Source organism: Schistocerca nitens, chromosome 3 (genome assembly GCF_023898315.1).
Source record: "Schistocerca nitens isolate TAMUIC-IGC-003100 chromosome 3, iqSchNite1.1, whole genome shotgun sequence".
In the NCBI taxonomy this organism is placed as follows: Eukaryota; Metazoa; Arthropoda; class Insecta; order Orthoptera; family Acrididae; genus Schistocerca; species Schistocerca nitens.
The window spans coordinates 866,878,832-866,896,717 of record NC_064616.1 but is presented as its reverse complement, the minus strand read 5'-3'; the positions used below and the strand labels follow the sequence as shown (position 1 = coordinate 866,896,717).

Here is a 17,886-nt window from a genome sequence, read left to right as displayed (position 1 = left end):
CTAACTGCCTATCCAACTGACGCTATTGCTGTTGTGTCAGCCACTGCTCCAGCAATCTGGTTCCATGACATCAGAGTAAACGAAGCACAGAGGGTCTGAAAATACTCATTGCAACTGTTGAGATTTACACTTACTAACACACTTTATTCCGTATGCACTGGATACTGAAATGGTGAGCAAGAAGTACACAATCACACAGTCCAAAAGTAGTCTGGGTCCAAGGCAGTAGTTGTCAGCACAAGGTGGCCACCATAATAAGTGGATCATAAGGAGCACCAATGAGAACTACCATTCCCGGCAGAGCAGCCATTTATATCAGGCAGAGCAGCCATCGGATCCTGCCAGATGATGCGGCTATCACCTCAAGGGTGTGACTTCTTTCCTACACCAGTCTTGTGGCGGCACCTCATAGCTTGCGGCACCTCGTAGCTCGCAGCAGTGCAGGCGGCAAGTATGGATCGATTTTGGACAGTTGCGATAACTTCATCTCACTGTCCAAATAAGTTACATCATAATGTGAGCATTGTAAATAACTATTGTAAACTGTATTCTTTTGATGATGTTTGGCTATAACAGCTTAGAGATTTTCTTATGTACTATACTATGCAGAGATTTTTATGTTTGTGAAGTTTTGAATTAATTTGTAACTAGAAATATGTTTAAAAATTTTATCTTATTCGATACCCATCACAACATTTCATTTCACTTAGGGTCTGTTAAAGGAACATTAATATTTCAAGTCTTTTGCAATTATATATTTTTGTTTTTCTGATATGTTCCACATCCTGTGAGAGCTCTTCACTGTTGGTCTACAGAATGAACACTTTATATTATCCTATAATAATTACAATAATAAAAATACTCTGTATCATGTACTACCTCACTTGTAGTATCTTGTAACAGAAAATTGCAATTAAGGGAGGTAAGTTCAAGCCATGAACGGTATGAAAACAAACACACACACACACACACACACACACACACACACACACATACATTCTCCCTTTCTCTCTTTGCAAAAGACAAGAGTGTTATACCTGTTACCAACACAGCAACTAGGACTGCTGATATTTTAAAAAATATTAGAAATCCGATAAATTGATATTTTAAAAAATATCATCGTCAGCTTTCAATGTATCGCAAAAAAGTATCAATATATCGATGGCAAAAATATTGACATACCAGCCGATAAAAATATTTACTTCACATTGTAAATACACAGCCAGTTTTACAGCTGTATATTTGAGTATTGATTTATTACGAGATATTCTGTACATCAACAAACTAGCAGCCTGCCTATCCCCCTTACTGCAAGAACTGAAAGAAAAACAATGCACATTCATGCTTGGTGACAAACACTTTGCTAACAATGGTAACTGAATGTACATAGTGTAACAAAAGGTGTCCGATGGGTCCGTTGTTTGGTTTAGTCACATATCGGACTTGTCCAGAACACTTCATGTTGACTTCCCTGTTTTTTTTTTTTTTCATTTCTGCCAACACCAGCGACCTAGCAGTTATAGTGCCAAAATTGTATCGGGAAGCTAAACATTGCAGTTTCTGTTGGTAGCACCGAGCACCAATTACATCAACATTTTCCTTCGCACATCTCTGTCCACCACAAAGACCAATCTTGTCATTTAGGTTTCTGTTCGTGATTTTGAGCAACCGTTATTGAATAATGCTGATCAGAAGAAACAGCACATTAGTTGCATTAGTTCCCAGTGCAATCGGACTTCCTCTTTCGTGCCACATACACTTGCTTCACACAGTCAAAGAGAAAGGTTGAACATGATGAAAACTCAAAAAGTAGCAAGACTTCTTCAACAGTGAAAGTAAAACTATGCTCAACTACAATTTCAAAAACAACTTCAAATATGTGCTGAAAATTGTGAAAATATATATCAATATTTTTCGGAAAAAAATATTAATATATGGATATTTTATCAACAGCCTAACAGCAAACAACAACAGAAACCATCACTAAAATTTTTAAATAATGTTTAAGTTCATATTTGCAATTGGACTCACCTTCAACTAAAGAAACTACAATATTCGTATATGTACAACAGAGTAACAGTTATGACTAACTTAACACACAAATATGGTGTCATTGAATAGAGCATATTGTTCCAAATTTTTTGTTTTCATATTGACGGGATGAGCCAAATCTTTGCAAACAGCAAAGTTTATCAATGTTTGTTTTTTGTATAACTGCTACTTCCCAAAATACACCAATCAACAAATTAACGTATTTTGCATAGCACTGAGCATAGCCTGTAGCAATATATATACACAAATCTCATAAACAAGTCTGTTAACTGACTTGTTCTTAATTATTCTGAAAGAACCTATGTCAGTTATCTATGGAATTAACTGACTAACTAAGTGACTGAGTATTTCAGTTCACATACTCTGCATTACAAGATTCCTCAATCTAGGAGATTAGAGAAAACTTTTTCGCTTTTTTCTAAAACAGATTTTTGAGCATCCCATGTCTTAAGTCCATCTGCTGAAGGAGAAAGTTGAGTCCAAAAAACTAAATTAGATAAATTAAACATTGTCGTGTTTTCTCTCATTTGCTTCATCATAATACCTTCCATATTTATTTATCCATCCACGGATGACGTCACAACAATATGGGATTTGTCACTTCTAGGGGGATAGGACAGTGGTCAGCCATGGCCTGGAGGGAGGAAGGAAGGAACCATCCCAGCAATTTCCTGAAATGATTCAGGGAAACTATGGAAAAGCTAAAGCAGGAAAGCTGGGCAGAGCAAACTCCATCCTCCCAAATACAAGGTCATCATCCTTAACAACAGCACTTCCCCATTCAGTTGGTGCTTATTGTACAATGTTCTTTGATTTACACACGATTTGCTCCAGATAACTTACAATGTTGTGAACATGCAACTATGCCCCAAGCATATCTTCATGTTCTCCCTTCAGTCTGCCTGAAAAGCTGATGGGAGGACATGAATTTCTGCATGGGGCACAGTTGCACGTTTTCAAGCCTGGAGTCAGTGTCGTGAATGGACTGGAGTTAGTGCAAGGGGCATAGTAGCATGTTCGTGATAAAGGAGTCATCAGCGGGTGTCCTTAGTGTGTGCGGTGATGGAGTTCAAAACTGTTTTATATTATACGTTATAGGGAGCAAACTGTGCGTAAATCGAAGAACATTATACAATAGGGATTAAAAAAAAACTGGGCAACGCAGTTGTTCAGACACTAACCTCAAGATTGGGAGGATGAGGTTTGCTCTGTCTGTCCATTCTGATTTAAGTTTTCTGTGGTTTTCCTAAATCATTTCAGGCGAATCCTTCATCAAGATCACATGCATTATCCCCATAGAAGCATACTTACATGTTCTATGGGTATATATATTCTGAGTTATTTATATTCAAGGTGTTATGACGACAAATTCTATATCACTGAGAGATGATCACTGGATGAATAACTCTATCAATAACAGGAGGAAGCTATTATGATGAAGCAAACAAGAGAAAACACAGCAAAACACAATTTAATTTAGCTTGCGATCTCAACTTTCTCCTTATATTATAACTATTTTAGCTAACTTACACAATGATATTATGATTAATTTTTGCTTCCTCTATTCTATAACAATATCAATATCATCATACTCATTCCTAACAAACCCCTTCATTGCCAACTTAAAAACGTTATTTGTTTCCTCTCTTCCAGTACTTTTCTCTGTGTCTTATAATTCTTGAAGAAATGCTACTCAAAGAAATTACATGCACACAAAGATAAACAAACAAGTAAAAAAATAATTAAAGAAAAAATACTCACTTTTCTTTGGTCTCAAGCAGACAAATTAGCATGTCTGATGTCGATTTGACAACATCAGCATCAAAATTGAAGCACTGAAGATTCCCTTCCACCTTGGTCAACAAGAAATTTGTGCACCATACACTTCCATCACCATCTCTTCCAAAAGCAGCAATGAAGCTCGGACTAATCTGTAAGAGTAATAAAACATATTTGTTTAACCCATGCTGTAAACAGAATGGGATATGACTACGAGACCATCTCCAGGAAAGCTTTCCTTAAATTGGGAGCAATATGTTAGGGGATGGAGAAGTGACATGTTATGCATGAAAAATATTTATTTTTAAAATTCAGCTCAATTTGTTAGCGAGATCCTTGAGTTTATGTAGCCTGAAAAAATCTTTCTAAACATGCTTTACATGCAAGCATTTGTCTCATTTCGGGTTTCCCATTATTCTTTTGGAGTGGTTTTACAACTCTAAAAACATATAATCAATTTTAAAGCCAGATACTTCTATTTTTCATGAAACCAATTCATATTTCAACTGCTACATAACAATATGCTACAAATGAAAAAAAATTAATTGTTCCATTGAATCATATGATTTCCTGGAAATGGTCACATATAAAGACAGATGATTCTCTCTCTCTCTCTCTCTCTCTCTCTCTCTCTCTCTCTCTCTCTCTACCTCCTTGTACTTTCTACTATCACATCACAAAGAGCAGAAGGAGAATATCTGATGGTGGCCCTGTCACAACATAGCAGAGAAATCACACAGCAACCAATTCTGGTAGGGCTCCCAGCTACAGGGAGCCCCGACATCAGTAATCGACATCACTTTGGTTACCTTTAATGGGCTGTCTGTAAAACTAACATCATCTGTCCGGTGGTAAAGCAACATTCAGACATGGGCTCCATACTACCTGAAGATCTCAAGCAGTTGCCTAAAAGAAACATTGTGGGATATACACAATGCGATCACGGGTAGCAGGCCCAAGAACTGTATATTCATTTGGCTATACTGCTGGTGATACGAGACCACACATTATTGTGTATGTGACAAGCAGATCATTATCTAATTTCAGTAATGATGTTCAAAACTAATACACTGCATACTATGGTACAGTGGTACAGAAAGTTCCAGCAGAATGTAAATGTTTTAGGAGTAAAGGCAACAACTCGCAAAATACCAAATACTGTAAGTCCACACATAAAGGAATCATAAGAGGGTGAATCCCCACTAGCTTTCAAATGAATCCTTTTTCCAGTTAAAGCACATGAAAGGACCCCCCCCCCCCCCCACACACACACACACACACAACATTAAGCCAGCTTATACAATGCTGGGACTGCATTTTGGCGTAGGTTGAGAGGGTGACGGAAAGTGGTATTTTACCACTGATCCAACCTACACAACATCCTGGTCCACCCCTATGCCACTCCCACTACCAAATTCTTGCCACAAGGGTCATATTCCTGTGGAAGCTCCAAGTGCAAGACCTGCGCAATTCACCCACCTAGCACAGCCTACTCTGGTCTCAACACGAGCTTATCCTGTCCTGTCCTGTGAAAGGACCCATCTCATACACTAGCTCCACTGCAATTTCTGCACAGCAAGCCCAGCATCCTGCTATCTACCAGAATTAACTGTCACGGCCAAACTGTGGCCAGGAACAGAGTTGACCACCCAGTGGCAGGACATGCTGTTGAGCGCAACGTGCTCACTTTTAATGACTGTTCACAACACATGCCATCTGGATCCTACCCCCCAGCACCAGCTTTTGTGAACTACACTGATAGGAGTTATCCATGTAACACATTCTTCATTCCACATTCCTTCAGGCCTCAATCCCTGCTAACCACTGCATAAAGAGTGTGTGTGTGTGTGGGGGGGGGGGGGGGATAGGTTGGGGGGGGGGGGGAGGTTGCATGCATGTGAAACAAAGTGGGGAGGAGCATGGGCATGTGTGTATGTGTTTGTGCTCTAGCTTAGAAAAAGATTAATCCGAAAGCCAGCATAGATTCATTCTTTTATGCCTGTGTGTGTTGATGACTCAATGCTTCCACTGTTCAATAACTTTACTTTTAAAATATTTACAAACTACATACTACAGTATACTTCATATATGTAAACATTTACATGTCAGGCAAAGAAGGGAGAACAATAATGTTTGATTCCTGTAAATTGTATGGACACAGATACTCTATCTTATCTAACAGTATTTTGTGACCTTCCTGATAGAAATGGCAAAAATCTAAGCTCATGCAAAAACTTATAGGGGTCCAATTATAAAAGTAGCAGTTGAGATTTGACTATAGCACAATACTTTCAATAGAGATACAAGGTGCACACTTAGTAGGCTTTGGAGGAGGGGCTTGGACACTTAATAAAAACAAAAAGTGGTGCTGGTCAGAGACAGGGAGGTAAGAACCATATTTTCATAGATGGTCTACTCTGTGCTCTGCACTGTCAAGTTGCCTCATGATGGGTCGGATCTGCCCCATGCTGCTTGAACCACATTCCTGTGCATCTGTAAATCCAGTCTACCTCTGCTGCTTCGGGTATGTAAGGGGACCTTGCTATTCCTGCAATCAGTAATCTTAATTCCCGAAGAAAACAATGGAGGTGACAGCTGACAAAATGTTATGAATTTGGTGGAGTAGCTCAGCAGAAAGTGATTCAAATGACAAAGCAAATAGCTCTGCTTGCTGTCTTCTGCTCTTTGTGATGTGATAGTAGAAAGTACAAGGAAGGAGAGAGAGAGAGAGAGAGAGAGAGAGAGAGAGAGATCATCTGTCCTTATATGTGACCATTTCCAGGAAATCATATGATTCAATGGAACAATTAATTTGTGACAGGAGAGGGGAAGGAAACTAGTCTACAGAGTGGGATGTTCAATGGCAGTTTAGGGGGTACTGAAGACCATTAATCATTAATACAGCAGAGTCAGCAAAAGAGACATCATGCAAATGATAACCAATTCACTCCTGTAAAGAACAGTACAACCAGATTATCGGATCATGGGGCATCTGATCTGTCAAGCAAACAGAGTGAGCCAGAGATTTCTGGCCAGCTTTGTCCAACACCAAAATACCTTTGGCAAACTAAATATAAATACTATCTTACGAACAGAAAGTGGTATGAATTAGAGCAAACCCTCAACAAACAAAAAATAGAAATACAGGCACTTCAAGAAACAAGACTGAAATGGATTATGGGAAATACAGATTTTTCAAAAGTAAAACAGACAAACAAATACAAAAAACACACACCACTTTTAGGAGTCGCTTTTGCAGTCATGAAAAACATACTTACCTCCATGAGAATCTAGAAACATACACACTAATCAATGTACACATGCCAATCAATGTTGAAAATAAAGCCAACTGCAAAAAGGTAGACAAATCATGGAAAAAACTAGAAGAAATAGTATAAAATTCCACAAAAACGTGTCAAAATCCTACTAGGCAACTTCAATGCACAGCTAGGCAAAGAAAGAAAACACAGGAAAACAAATGGAGAATTCCCAGCACATAAACAGACCAACTGAAAAGGATGAAGATTTGATGAACTCTGTATGATAGTCAACCTTAAATCATGTCAACACACTTCAAAAAGAAACTGTCAAAACAAATGACATGACGATCACCAACCTTTCTCATCTGTTCATTACAAAGTGACTCTGTAGCAATCTTATTTAGTGATTAGTCAAGGATCACCAACAGCAGTTAGCTGAGTGTGAGCAAGAGTGTAACAACAAGAGGAAAATGGATAGTGCGACAGCATGGCAGAATAACAAAGTTCTAAGATCAAATGAGCAATCCAAGAGCGAAAACCCAAACCTTAACAAAATCTTAGACCAAACTAATCCTTTCTAATGAGAATGGCATGAGAGCACTGCAAATGCAGAACTGAAGGCAGAGCCATGGCACGGCTAGCTTTATAGTGCACCCGTGAGCACAAACTGGCTGGCAAGGTGTGACTGGCCCTGCAGTGTTGTTAGGCCAGCATTGCAGAAGAGATACTAGTGCTTCAGATGTTGTCGTGCCATCCATCATCGAGCTTCATGCATGTCTCCTGGAGTGCATTCTGATATTATGTGCACAACACGATGGTCCTGCGAGCGGGGCCAAGATGTCAGGCATTACTAATCCTTTTCACCCCCACTTCTATGGAAGGTGGGTGGTGCAGGCAGAAAATAAAGTGTATATTGCATTGTCATCCACTTCTGAGCCATGCTTGAAATTTCAAGTCTCTAGCTCATCAAGAAGTTAGTTTAAAAAAACCACAAAATTTGTACCAGACAGATAGACTGACAAGAAAGTGACCTAATAAAAACATGTTAAAAAGCACTCAAACAATTGGCAATAACTCAAAAGCAAACTGATCAAAAAAGCTCAAACAGTAATTCCTCTCCAGAAACAGAAAAAGCACCCTTGGGGGAATGAGGAATGTGACCACACAATGCAATATGACAGGATACATACAGCAATTACAGAGGGCAACAACAAAACATTCCTGACAGTGAAAAAAGAGACAGCCAAATTAATCAAAAAGACCTAAAGGAAATATGAAAGGGAGCAACTAGCTGAAATTGAGAGAGACTTTGAAAGGAACAAACAAACAAAATTTTTATGAGAACTTCAAAACTTGGCATCTCTGCTTAAAGAAATAAAATGGGCAATTCCCTCTAAGGAACTTTCCAGATATTTCAAACAATTACTTAACTGCCCAGAACCAACACAAAGATCCCCAACTGCAAGAACCTAAAGACACTAATCCAAAATCATTATGGCCAGATGGTGAAGAAATTGACAAGCAGATCAAAAGACATAAAAACAATAAAGCAGTAGGGAAAGATGGAATCATAGCAGAAATCCTCAAATTACCAGGAGCGAACACCATACAAGAAATCACCAAAATCATAGAAGACATCTGGCAAACACCAAATTCCAGAAGACTGGAAAAAAGCATTAATTTACCCATTACACAACAAGGGGGACAGAACTGATGTAAATAACTACAGGGCAATCCCATTAATATCAGTTGCATACAAAATTCTATCCCAGTGTCTTCTCGATATAGAATGGAAACAACCTGAACCCAAAATTAGAGTATCAGGCAGGATTCAGACCAGGCCATTCTTATCGGGTGAAAAACTTAAACCAGACTGTAATTCTAAGAAATCAGAGAATTTGTAACAAACATTTAGTCTGCACATTTGTTGATTTCAAAAAGCCTATGACTCAGCTGACTGTGGATCATTCTTCCAAATATTAAAACAATGAGTCTACATCTGAATCTACTTGCAACCATACAACGGACGCTTACAGACACAAAGTCCAAGATTAAATTTATGGGAGGCATCTCAGATTCCTTCATAATCAAAATGGGAGTAAGACAAGGAGATTGATTGTCTCCATTACTTTTCAACTGTGTCCTTGAGAAAGTAATGCAAGAATGGTAGATTGCCTTACATTTACAGATAAGATTTAGCAATTTTAACCCTGCAACATTTCATCAGCCCAAAATCAAAATGCACTCTTGAAAGAAAGTGCAGAAAACATAAGCCTTCAGATATCTTTTGAAATCATAGAAAACATGAGCAGTAACAAACAAGCACCAAGATTCATGGAGACCAAATATGGCAAAATTAATCAGGTTCTACAATTTAAATACCTTGGTGAAACCATTCAGGAAAATGTAATCAACACAAACAAAATTACATAAAAGTCAGAAGACAGAATCTGTACACTGACTTATCCAAAGCATCTACAACAAGAAATTTATTGTCAAACCCAAAAAGCTAAGACATTACAATACAGTAATCAAACCAGAATGCCTCCATGGATAAGAAACACTAATTTTCAATAGGAAAACAGACATTGAAAACATCAAGAAAAAGGAACACAACATTGCAGGAAAAATTCTAGGCCTAAAACTTGCAGACTAACAATGCCGATTATTCAGAGGCAAACAGGAAATCAAACAATACGCAAATACCCACAGCGACATTAGAAAATGAAGGTTAGGATTCTATGGACACATTAAAACAATGAATCCAGACAGGCTTACAAAACAAATTGTCGAATTTTTTGACAGCAGGAGTTGAGCCAACATGGACATGATAGAATGGATTGGCAAGATCAAAACTGATCTGAAACTGGCAAGAATTAAACCAGAAGACATCCAAAACTGCAAAATCTCCAGGTCAAAAATTCACAAATGGCAAGAGGACCAAAAGGAAAAACAAAAGAAGAAGAAGACTAGAACAGCACAGTATGAGGAGAGAAAGGAAATAAGGGCACATATGAAGTCAAGTTCTCTCTTCTAAGTACTGTTGGTAGTCCTAATGGACTTATTTACAAATAATAATCAACTGACATGGCTTGAGAGTCAGAGGGGTTTATTCTTCAATGAGTTGCCCTTGTATTATGGTCAATAAAGCATGCCAAACATGTTCTCCATATGGTAGATGTACACTGTATAGGGCTGTTTATATTGACAAATGTAACAGGCAGTTGTAACACAGCACCGACATTGTGTAAAACACAATCACCACTATAAATCATTAATAGCACAACAAAAGAAAGAGACTCCATCAAGTCAGCAAATTTTTAGGATTCCTTTTACTTATAATGCAGCCAGCCAGGCTGAAAAAGCAACATCAAAAAGTAAGTAAAAACTAAAGGGTTCAGTCACAAATGGCACAAAGATGATTGTAGGCACGAGACGGAAAATGGAAAGAATTCCAAGACAAGCAAACTAATTGCTTGTACACGAACATTCCACAACAATAATCATACAAGCAACTGTTAATAATAAAACTGTCACATTCCAGTCATAGACAACTTCACCAAAAGTACAGTAGTGGCTGCCTTATACACAGAAAGAAATCAGTCACAAATGATAACAGGATAACAGGAAACAAAAAATTCTCAGATTTTTCCAGGATTTTCCAGTTAAAAATACACTTTCTCCCAGGTGAGAATACACTTTTTCCGGGTTAAGTGACAGTATACGTTTCCTCGGAACTGTAAAACTTATCACTCCATTGAAACATTATGATTTTATACGCGAGATTGTGATGCGCTTTTGTAAGCCTGTCATAGCTCACGTAATGTGAACTCGCCAGCCGCTGATGGCGGATATTCAAGAGCATAGGACACATGATGTAGTCAGCCTATAGCAACATCACTCTTAAGTAGCGCGACTACACAAATAGGAAAAGTTAATGGTTTAAATTAATATACATAGTGTTGCTACAAGAAAAGTAAAGATTTCACATTTAATATTAGTCTTGAAGATTAATAAGCTGCAAGAGACTGTAAGTTTTCAAATATAATGTTGATCTTTTTTGTGTGTGTTACACTCTAAGATACAGCACACAAATGTGCCAGTAAAATTTTTAGTAACGACATAAATGTCTGATCATCTGGGCTCAAAATTCTTCTGATGGGCATCCTCAAAGAGTTGATTTTTAAATGAGAGTCGAGCACTCTGCGATTTACGAAATTCATCATGCGTACTTGCACATAGTTCATCTTGTGTAAACGGAAATTTACTTTGAAAGTATCGCTTTTCAAACCACCACTCGCAATATTTTTCCCGCGACCTGTTAGAAATAGGTTCATTTCAGCAGTTGCCCGAGGGCACGAGATAACAGGCGTCACTGCACTTGCGCAGCTACTGTGACGCAAGAAGCCCATATGTTCATACATGTGAAAGATTATGTCATAAAAGAGGCAAGACATCAAAGGATACTCCAAGAGCATTGGAATTTCGCAAACCATACTAAAACGTGTAATTTGGCTTAAAGTGCACACTCATACATCCAGATTCAGATGTAAATTTTCTTGGAGTACCAGTACTGAATTATCTCATGTTGGGTTCTTTATTATGGCATAATGCCATATACGCTTGAAGATGAAAACATGCACTTGAAATGCAGCGAACAGTTGAAAGTAGCCAGTACTGTGGAATTAAAAATTTTGTCTCAAATAAATGGACTGCCTCAGTGGAAGAGATTAATAACAGTCAAATTACTTTAGCAAACCGACAAAAATAACTTTATTGTTCTGCAATGCGATTAATGCTTGACTGTCAGAAAGGTGAAAATAAAATAAAATTTGAAAGTAATAAATTATTTTAGCCTTTCATAATTATGTGAATGTATTTTAATTCACTTGATATCTCCCAGCCACAGAAATTAGTTTTGTTTTCATTTGACGTGAGAGCAATAAACGAAGAGGAAACAGCAAAATCAATAAATGTAAACACAATTCACAACACGGAGACTACCCATCTCCACACTAAAACTCACGACTGCTCTGTGTATCAGTCCTGGATCTATGATATTTCAAAACCGGGACGATATTAGATAGTGGCACCCCCCCCCCCCTCCTCCCTCCATCCAGTGTTTGAAGTAGACACCAAAAATTAAATCGACTTTTCAAAAAATGTTCATTTTGTAGTGCACATTTTTCTGAAGAGACTGATACATAAAACATATGTCTTTGCGGAAATGTAAGACATGTTATTTGGTCTTAAGTGTGCCTAATTGCCATGCCACGCCTCTTCGCACTTCGCACATCAATGTATTTCTCTCTGTCGAATTCAAACATGTATAAATTGTAATGGATGCCATCAAACTATACTCAGGACAGTGGAAATTAAAATGTCCTGTGGTGCCTCTCATGCTCCCCGTCAGCTCCTCTGAAAAAAATTCACAAGTAATGCTGGATGGGATTATTTGTAACCAGGAGAACAACAGCTCTTCAGAAAATTTGCACTCTTTATTGCCTATTAGCTTACAACTTACTGCTTTGTGAGACATAAAATTACATACAGGACACAAAACCAGTGAAGACAAAGAGACAAGCAAGACAGTACACAGTTCTTCAATCCTTAAGTCCTAGCATTTTTTTCTCTCTAATCTTGCTATGGCTTTACATGGCATGCTTTCCTTCCTGCAAAAGATTCTATTACCCCATCAAAGTTCGTCAAACGTTTTGCTACATGAAAAAACAAAATGTCGTTATCCAATACAGGAAACGCTGTTAATACAAATAGTACCCAAGACTGGTGCGGTTTCATGAGCTGATTACATGTATTTTGTCACTGTGTGCTATATAAAACGAAGTAGGCCTGTCTAACATTGCAGCAATTGTAATACACACCAAATAAATGAGACTGTTTTGGAACAAATGGTCATTTTTATGACATGACAGAATATAATTCACAAAGTACCAATATTAAATGCCTGTGAGGCCTACTACATGCAAAAAGCCTTATGTTAGGAAATAGTTTCATACTTCATTCATACACTCCAGCTTCTCTAGCATGAGATGAAAAGTAGAAGTAAGAAATTTTTATATATATTTGGAATCATCATATTCTTCCATAATTTGTGTGATGTCCCCGTTTCTTCTCCTTCCTCGTTCTAACAAACAATCTTGTCATCACTAATTCTGTAGCTATTCCTACCAGTGTCAAAACTTATTCTCCGGTTAGGTGTTATTACATGTTTGTACAATGTGTTTCCTGTGCTACTCCCAGAATAGAACTTACGTGCATGGTAACCGAGGACTGTGCAACTGGCCCTTATTAGTATAGCAGTCTGGCCGAAAACTTTATGCCAAAACTTCATTTTCGTGGATACGTGAGAAGATAACACGTAACATTTCTTACCTGTTATTCCTGTTAGTTGTTTATTTCCACTCTGGTAGTCTGAATCTATGGCTTTCACTAGTAATTATAACAACACTGATCATTCACAAACCCAGTCAACCACATAAACAAACAGCGACTGACATTCACCCGCTCGACTTTATTCTGCTCAGCTCTTACAGCTCCGTCCCCTTTTGTCTGCACGAAATGTTATTTCTAGATGCAACAGTGATTCTCTTGGCAGAGATACCACATACACTATGGCCGCATTCAATAATCAACTTATGATTCATTCAGAAATCAGCTTAGAATATGTTCAAAAAACAACAGGGATGTATTTCAAAATTATATGAATAATCAATAGACCAATGTGTGCTGGATGCTAGGCACTTTGTGAAACATGGTTTTTTTCCTCAAGAATATGAATTCCCCCCCACCCTCCTGAAACTGCCACCCGTGGCAGATATCCTGGTTGCCCCTCCCCAGTAGATCCAGGCCTGTTGCGCGTGCGTGAATCTGGCAGCTTGGGAGGGGCAAAAATTTTTTTATGGGTAGCATCTGGCTGCTTGCTGCTACTGCTTATACAGCTAACAGCTACACTTCTGTAGCCAGAAGTGGGATAACGTACTGCTCATACATGACTCAACTGCACGTGTGCATGAGCCCGCTTGCAACTGCTCAAACAAATCTAATGTAAACAGATGTGTTGTCACACTCATCAGAGGCAATTTGTTGCTCTGAAGCACTGCATAGTCTTCTTAAAACCTTTGAAATAATTTGCTGTTGGCAGATGCTTGTATGAGCACTGTGTTTTGTTGTTGTATTGGCGCATTTCCTTTGCAAGTTAGGTTTTATTTTCATTCCCCCCCCCCCCCCCCCCCTTCTCGTTCATGTTTTATTGCTGCAGTACCAGGATACAGTAATATCCTTTGCTAGAATATTTGTTCTTCCCAGTCAAAATTACAAAAATCTAACTGAAAACTAAAACAATGAAAACTTCCCATAATTCTAAAAAAATTCCTGGGTTCTTCCCGGTTTACTCCCAGACGAAAAAAAGAAAACGCAGCTGAGTATCTTACCTTCCCAGATTGTTATTGATTAATATTTTTTATTTGTAGTTCACCATTGCTATTTGTGTCTACATACTGTCATTTTGTTATGACACAGCAATGTATTTTACTGTATGGCAAACATACAAACATGCAGAACAGACTTCCAAAAAAACAAAAACAAAAAAAGAACAAGACAAATCATAATCCTAAAGAACTGTCCAAAATAATTAGTTTTTATGTTATGAGAGGCATTCAATAAGTAATGCGTCATATTTTTTCTTGATCAATTTTGATTGAAAAATGCGGAATTTGTTGTTGGACATCATGGAATATTCCAGCTTTAGCCCCTATAGTTTCATGTAGCTCCGATAGGTGGCAGCACTACACATGGTCTTCAAAATGGCATCTGCATCAGAGTGTGTTCCAAGCAGAGTTGTCATTGAATTGCTTTTGGCAGAAAACCCGAGCATCACAGATATTCGTAGGTGCTTGCAGAATGTCTACAGAGACCTGGCACTGAACAAAAGCACAGTGAGTCATTCAGCGAGGCATCTATGATCAAAACAAGGTCGCACAATCCTGTTCGGTCTCCCGCAAGCCAGCCAGCAGCACACAACTGTGACTCCTACAATGTTTGAATGTGCAGACACACTCATTCAACATGATCAATAGATCACAATCACATGTCTCTGTTTATAGTGCTGACACACTCATCCACTAGTTGAGGTACTCGAAAGTGTGTGCGCACTGGGTTCATTGCCACTTAACAGAAGACCATAAAGAGCAACAACGGACCATCTGTGTGGAATTGCTGTTTGGTCTAATGAAGGATGCACACTCTGCAGGAAGCAGTATGTGGATATGGGGCGGTTATTGATGTAGCAAGACATTCGCTCCGACATCAACAAGCACAGTGATACCATGCGGCCATACAGGCCCTTCCAGTAAGTTGGTGTAAGGCCACCGTATCTAATGGAGATTATGTTAAAAAACAGGGTTTTGTAGCCAAAGAGTGGGGAATAATTTGGGATACTGGAATCCTGAATTCTCTTCTTTCCCACACAATGCTGTGCTTCAGACGTACATTCTCACAAACTCATTTTTCAAATAAAGGCCTATGCTTGATACTAGTAGACTTTTATGCCTGTGCTAGTTTGTTTCTTGTGTCCTCCTTGTTTCATCCATTGTGCAAGTTTTCACTTCCAATGTAGAAAAATTCTTTCATTTTGTTTACAACAGAGTACCCAAATTTGACGTGAAGCTTCTAATTAAGATCATTTCTGTTGTTCCTCAGTATTTCCATCTTTCTTTGAGTTACTCTTAATCAGTAGTTTCTACTCAGTAGACTGTCCATTCCATTCAAAAGGTCCTGTAATTTTTTTCTCACTTTCATAGAGGATGGCAATGTCACCAGTGAATCTTTGATATCATTTCACTCTGAATTGTAATCCCTTGAAATTTTCTTCCCCCCCCCCCCCCCCCCTCTTCACTGTGGTTTTAATTACAAGTTGAACAGAAGAGGCGGCAGACCGCATCCTTGCCTTATGCCCCTTTTCATCCAAGCAACTTTCTTTGGTCTTCCATTTTTATTATGCATACGTGGTTCTTGCACATGTTATACATTAGGTTAGTGCATAAGTTCATAGCGTTTTTGTTTTGAATGTCAGTATTCCGGTTGCTGTGGGTTTATTTATTGATTAACATTTTTTATTTGTGGTTCACCATTACTATTTGTGTCTACATACTGTCATTTTGTCATTCGGAAATAGTAAGTGGGGGCAGTGGATGGCATAAAATGGACTGGATGCCATAAAATGGAGTGCCAACTGGAGAAATCATAACATTTCCGATGTCTCTTCTGTTTGAGTTCAATAGATGGGTGAAGCAGCGGAGGCAGCCAGAAACATTTGTGCCATGTATCATGTACATGGATAATGTCAATGGCTGGAGAATGGCAAGAAATTGGTTTTCTTATTTTAAGGAGGATCATTTTGACATTAGTGACTCTCCACATTCAGGAAGACCTTCAGAGTTTGGTGATGACAGTTTAAATGCATTAATCCATGTCATTGTACTCAAAAACTGGCAGATGTGATGAACTGTGATCATTCCATCACCGTGCAATATTTGCATGCAGTGGGGAAGGTTAAAAAATTTGGTGTACGGGTACCGCATGCTCTAAGCCAAAATAACAAAAATCAGTGGATGGTCATATGTGCAGCTCTGCTTCATCATCATCAATTGACTCATGAACAACACCCACCATACATATCTTGTCCATTACTGGTGATGAAAAAGGGTGTCTTTATGCTAACGTAAGGAAAAGAAAGGAATCGTTGAGCCCAAACAAAGCAGCAAATCCCCATGCAAAGACCTCCTCACATCCACAAAAGATAATGCTATGCATCAGGTGTAACAGAGACGGCTTGGTGTATTGTGAATTGCATCAGTGAGGTGTAAACATTATTGATGACATTTATTGCCACCAACTGGAATGTCTTTCAGACACGATCCAGCCATGAAGACTGCATTAAGCACCGTACGAAGACCAAATCACATCCACAAAAGATAATGTTATGCATCTGGTGGAACAGAGGCCATATGGTGTACTGTGAATTACTTCACCAAGGTTTAACCATTACTGTTAACATTTACTGTTAACATTTACTGTCAACAATTGAGACATCTTGAAGGTGCAATCCAAGAAGGAAGGCAGGAAGAATGGAAGATTGGGTTTAACGTCCCATTAACATCGAGGTTATTAGAGGTGGAGAAGGAATTCGGATGTACCCTTTCAAAGGAATCATCTCAGCATTTGCCTGTAGCAATTTAGGGAAATCATGCAAAACCTAAATCTGAATGGCCGGACATGGGTTTGAACTATTCTCCTCCTGAAAGCGTTCTCACTCAGTATGCTAACCATGCAATCCTAGAACAATGGCCATGAAGACTGCATTAAGTGATGCTACTTGACGACAACATCCGGCAGCATTCTGCTAACTGACAAAAAACACTACACAGGAGTTGGGTTGGAAGTCATTCCACACCCACCTAATTCATTTGATCATGCGACCTCAGATTTTCACCTTTTCTGCTCTCTATTGAACAGTCTGCAAGGAACTTCATCACGCGATTTCTAGTCATGGAATTGAAAAGTTATCCCAGCAATGGCATACTGTTGTAAATATTGAAGGAGAATATATTATTGATGACTAAAGTCTCTATTCTGTGTATCTGTTGTTTATTAAATTTATGGAAAAACACTACAAACTTATGCTCTAACACAATATTACCTACACCGATCAGCCAGGACATTCTGACCACTGGCCTACTATCAATATAAACCTGTCACCTGCATGGAATGACTGCTA

General features: G+C 38.5%; 1 protein-coding gene across 2 annotated transcripts in view; it reads right to left on the bottom strand.

Moving 5' to 3' along the window:
• LOC126248904 (exportin-4-like) overlaps positions 1-17,886 on the bottom strand; it is a 239,542-nt gene that overhangs the window by 61,192 nt on the left and 160,464 nt on the right. For both annotated transcript variants that reach the window (XM_049950379.1, XM_049950380.1), the window contains one exon: positions 3,814-3,983. In XM_049950379.1, the coding sequence (XP_049806336.1) occupies positions 3,814-3,983 (170 nt within the window). The remainder of the gene's footprint in view (positions 1-3,813; positions 3,984-17,886) is intronic.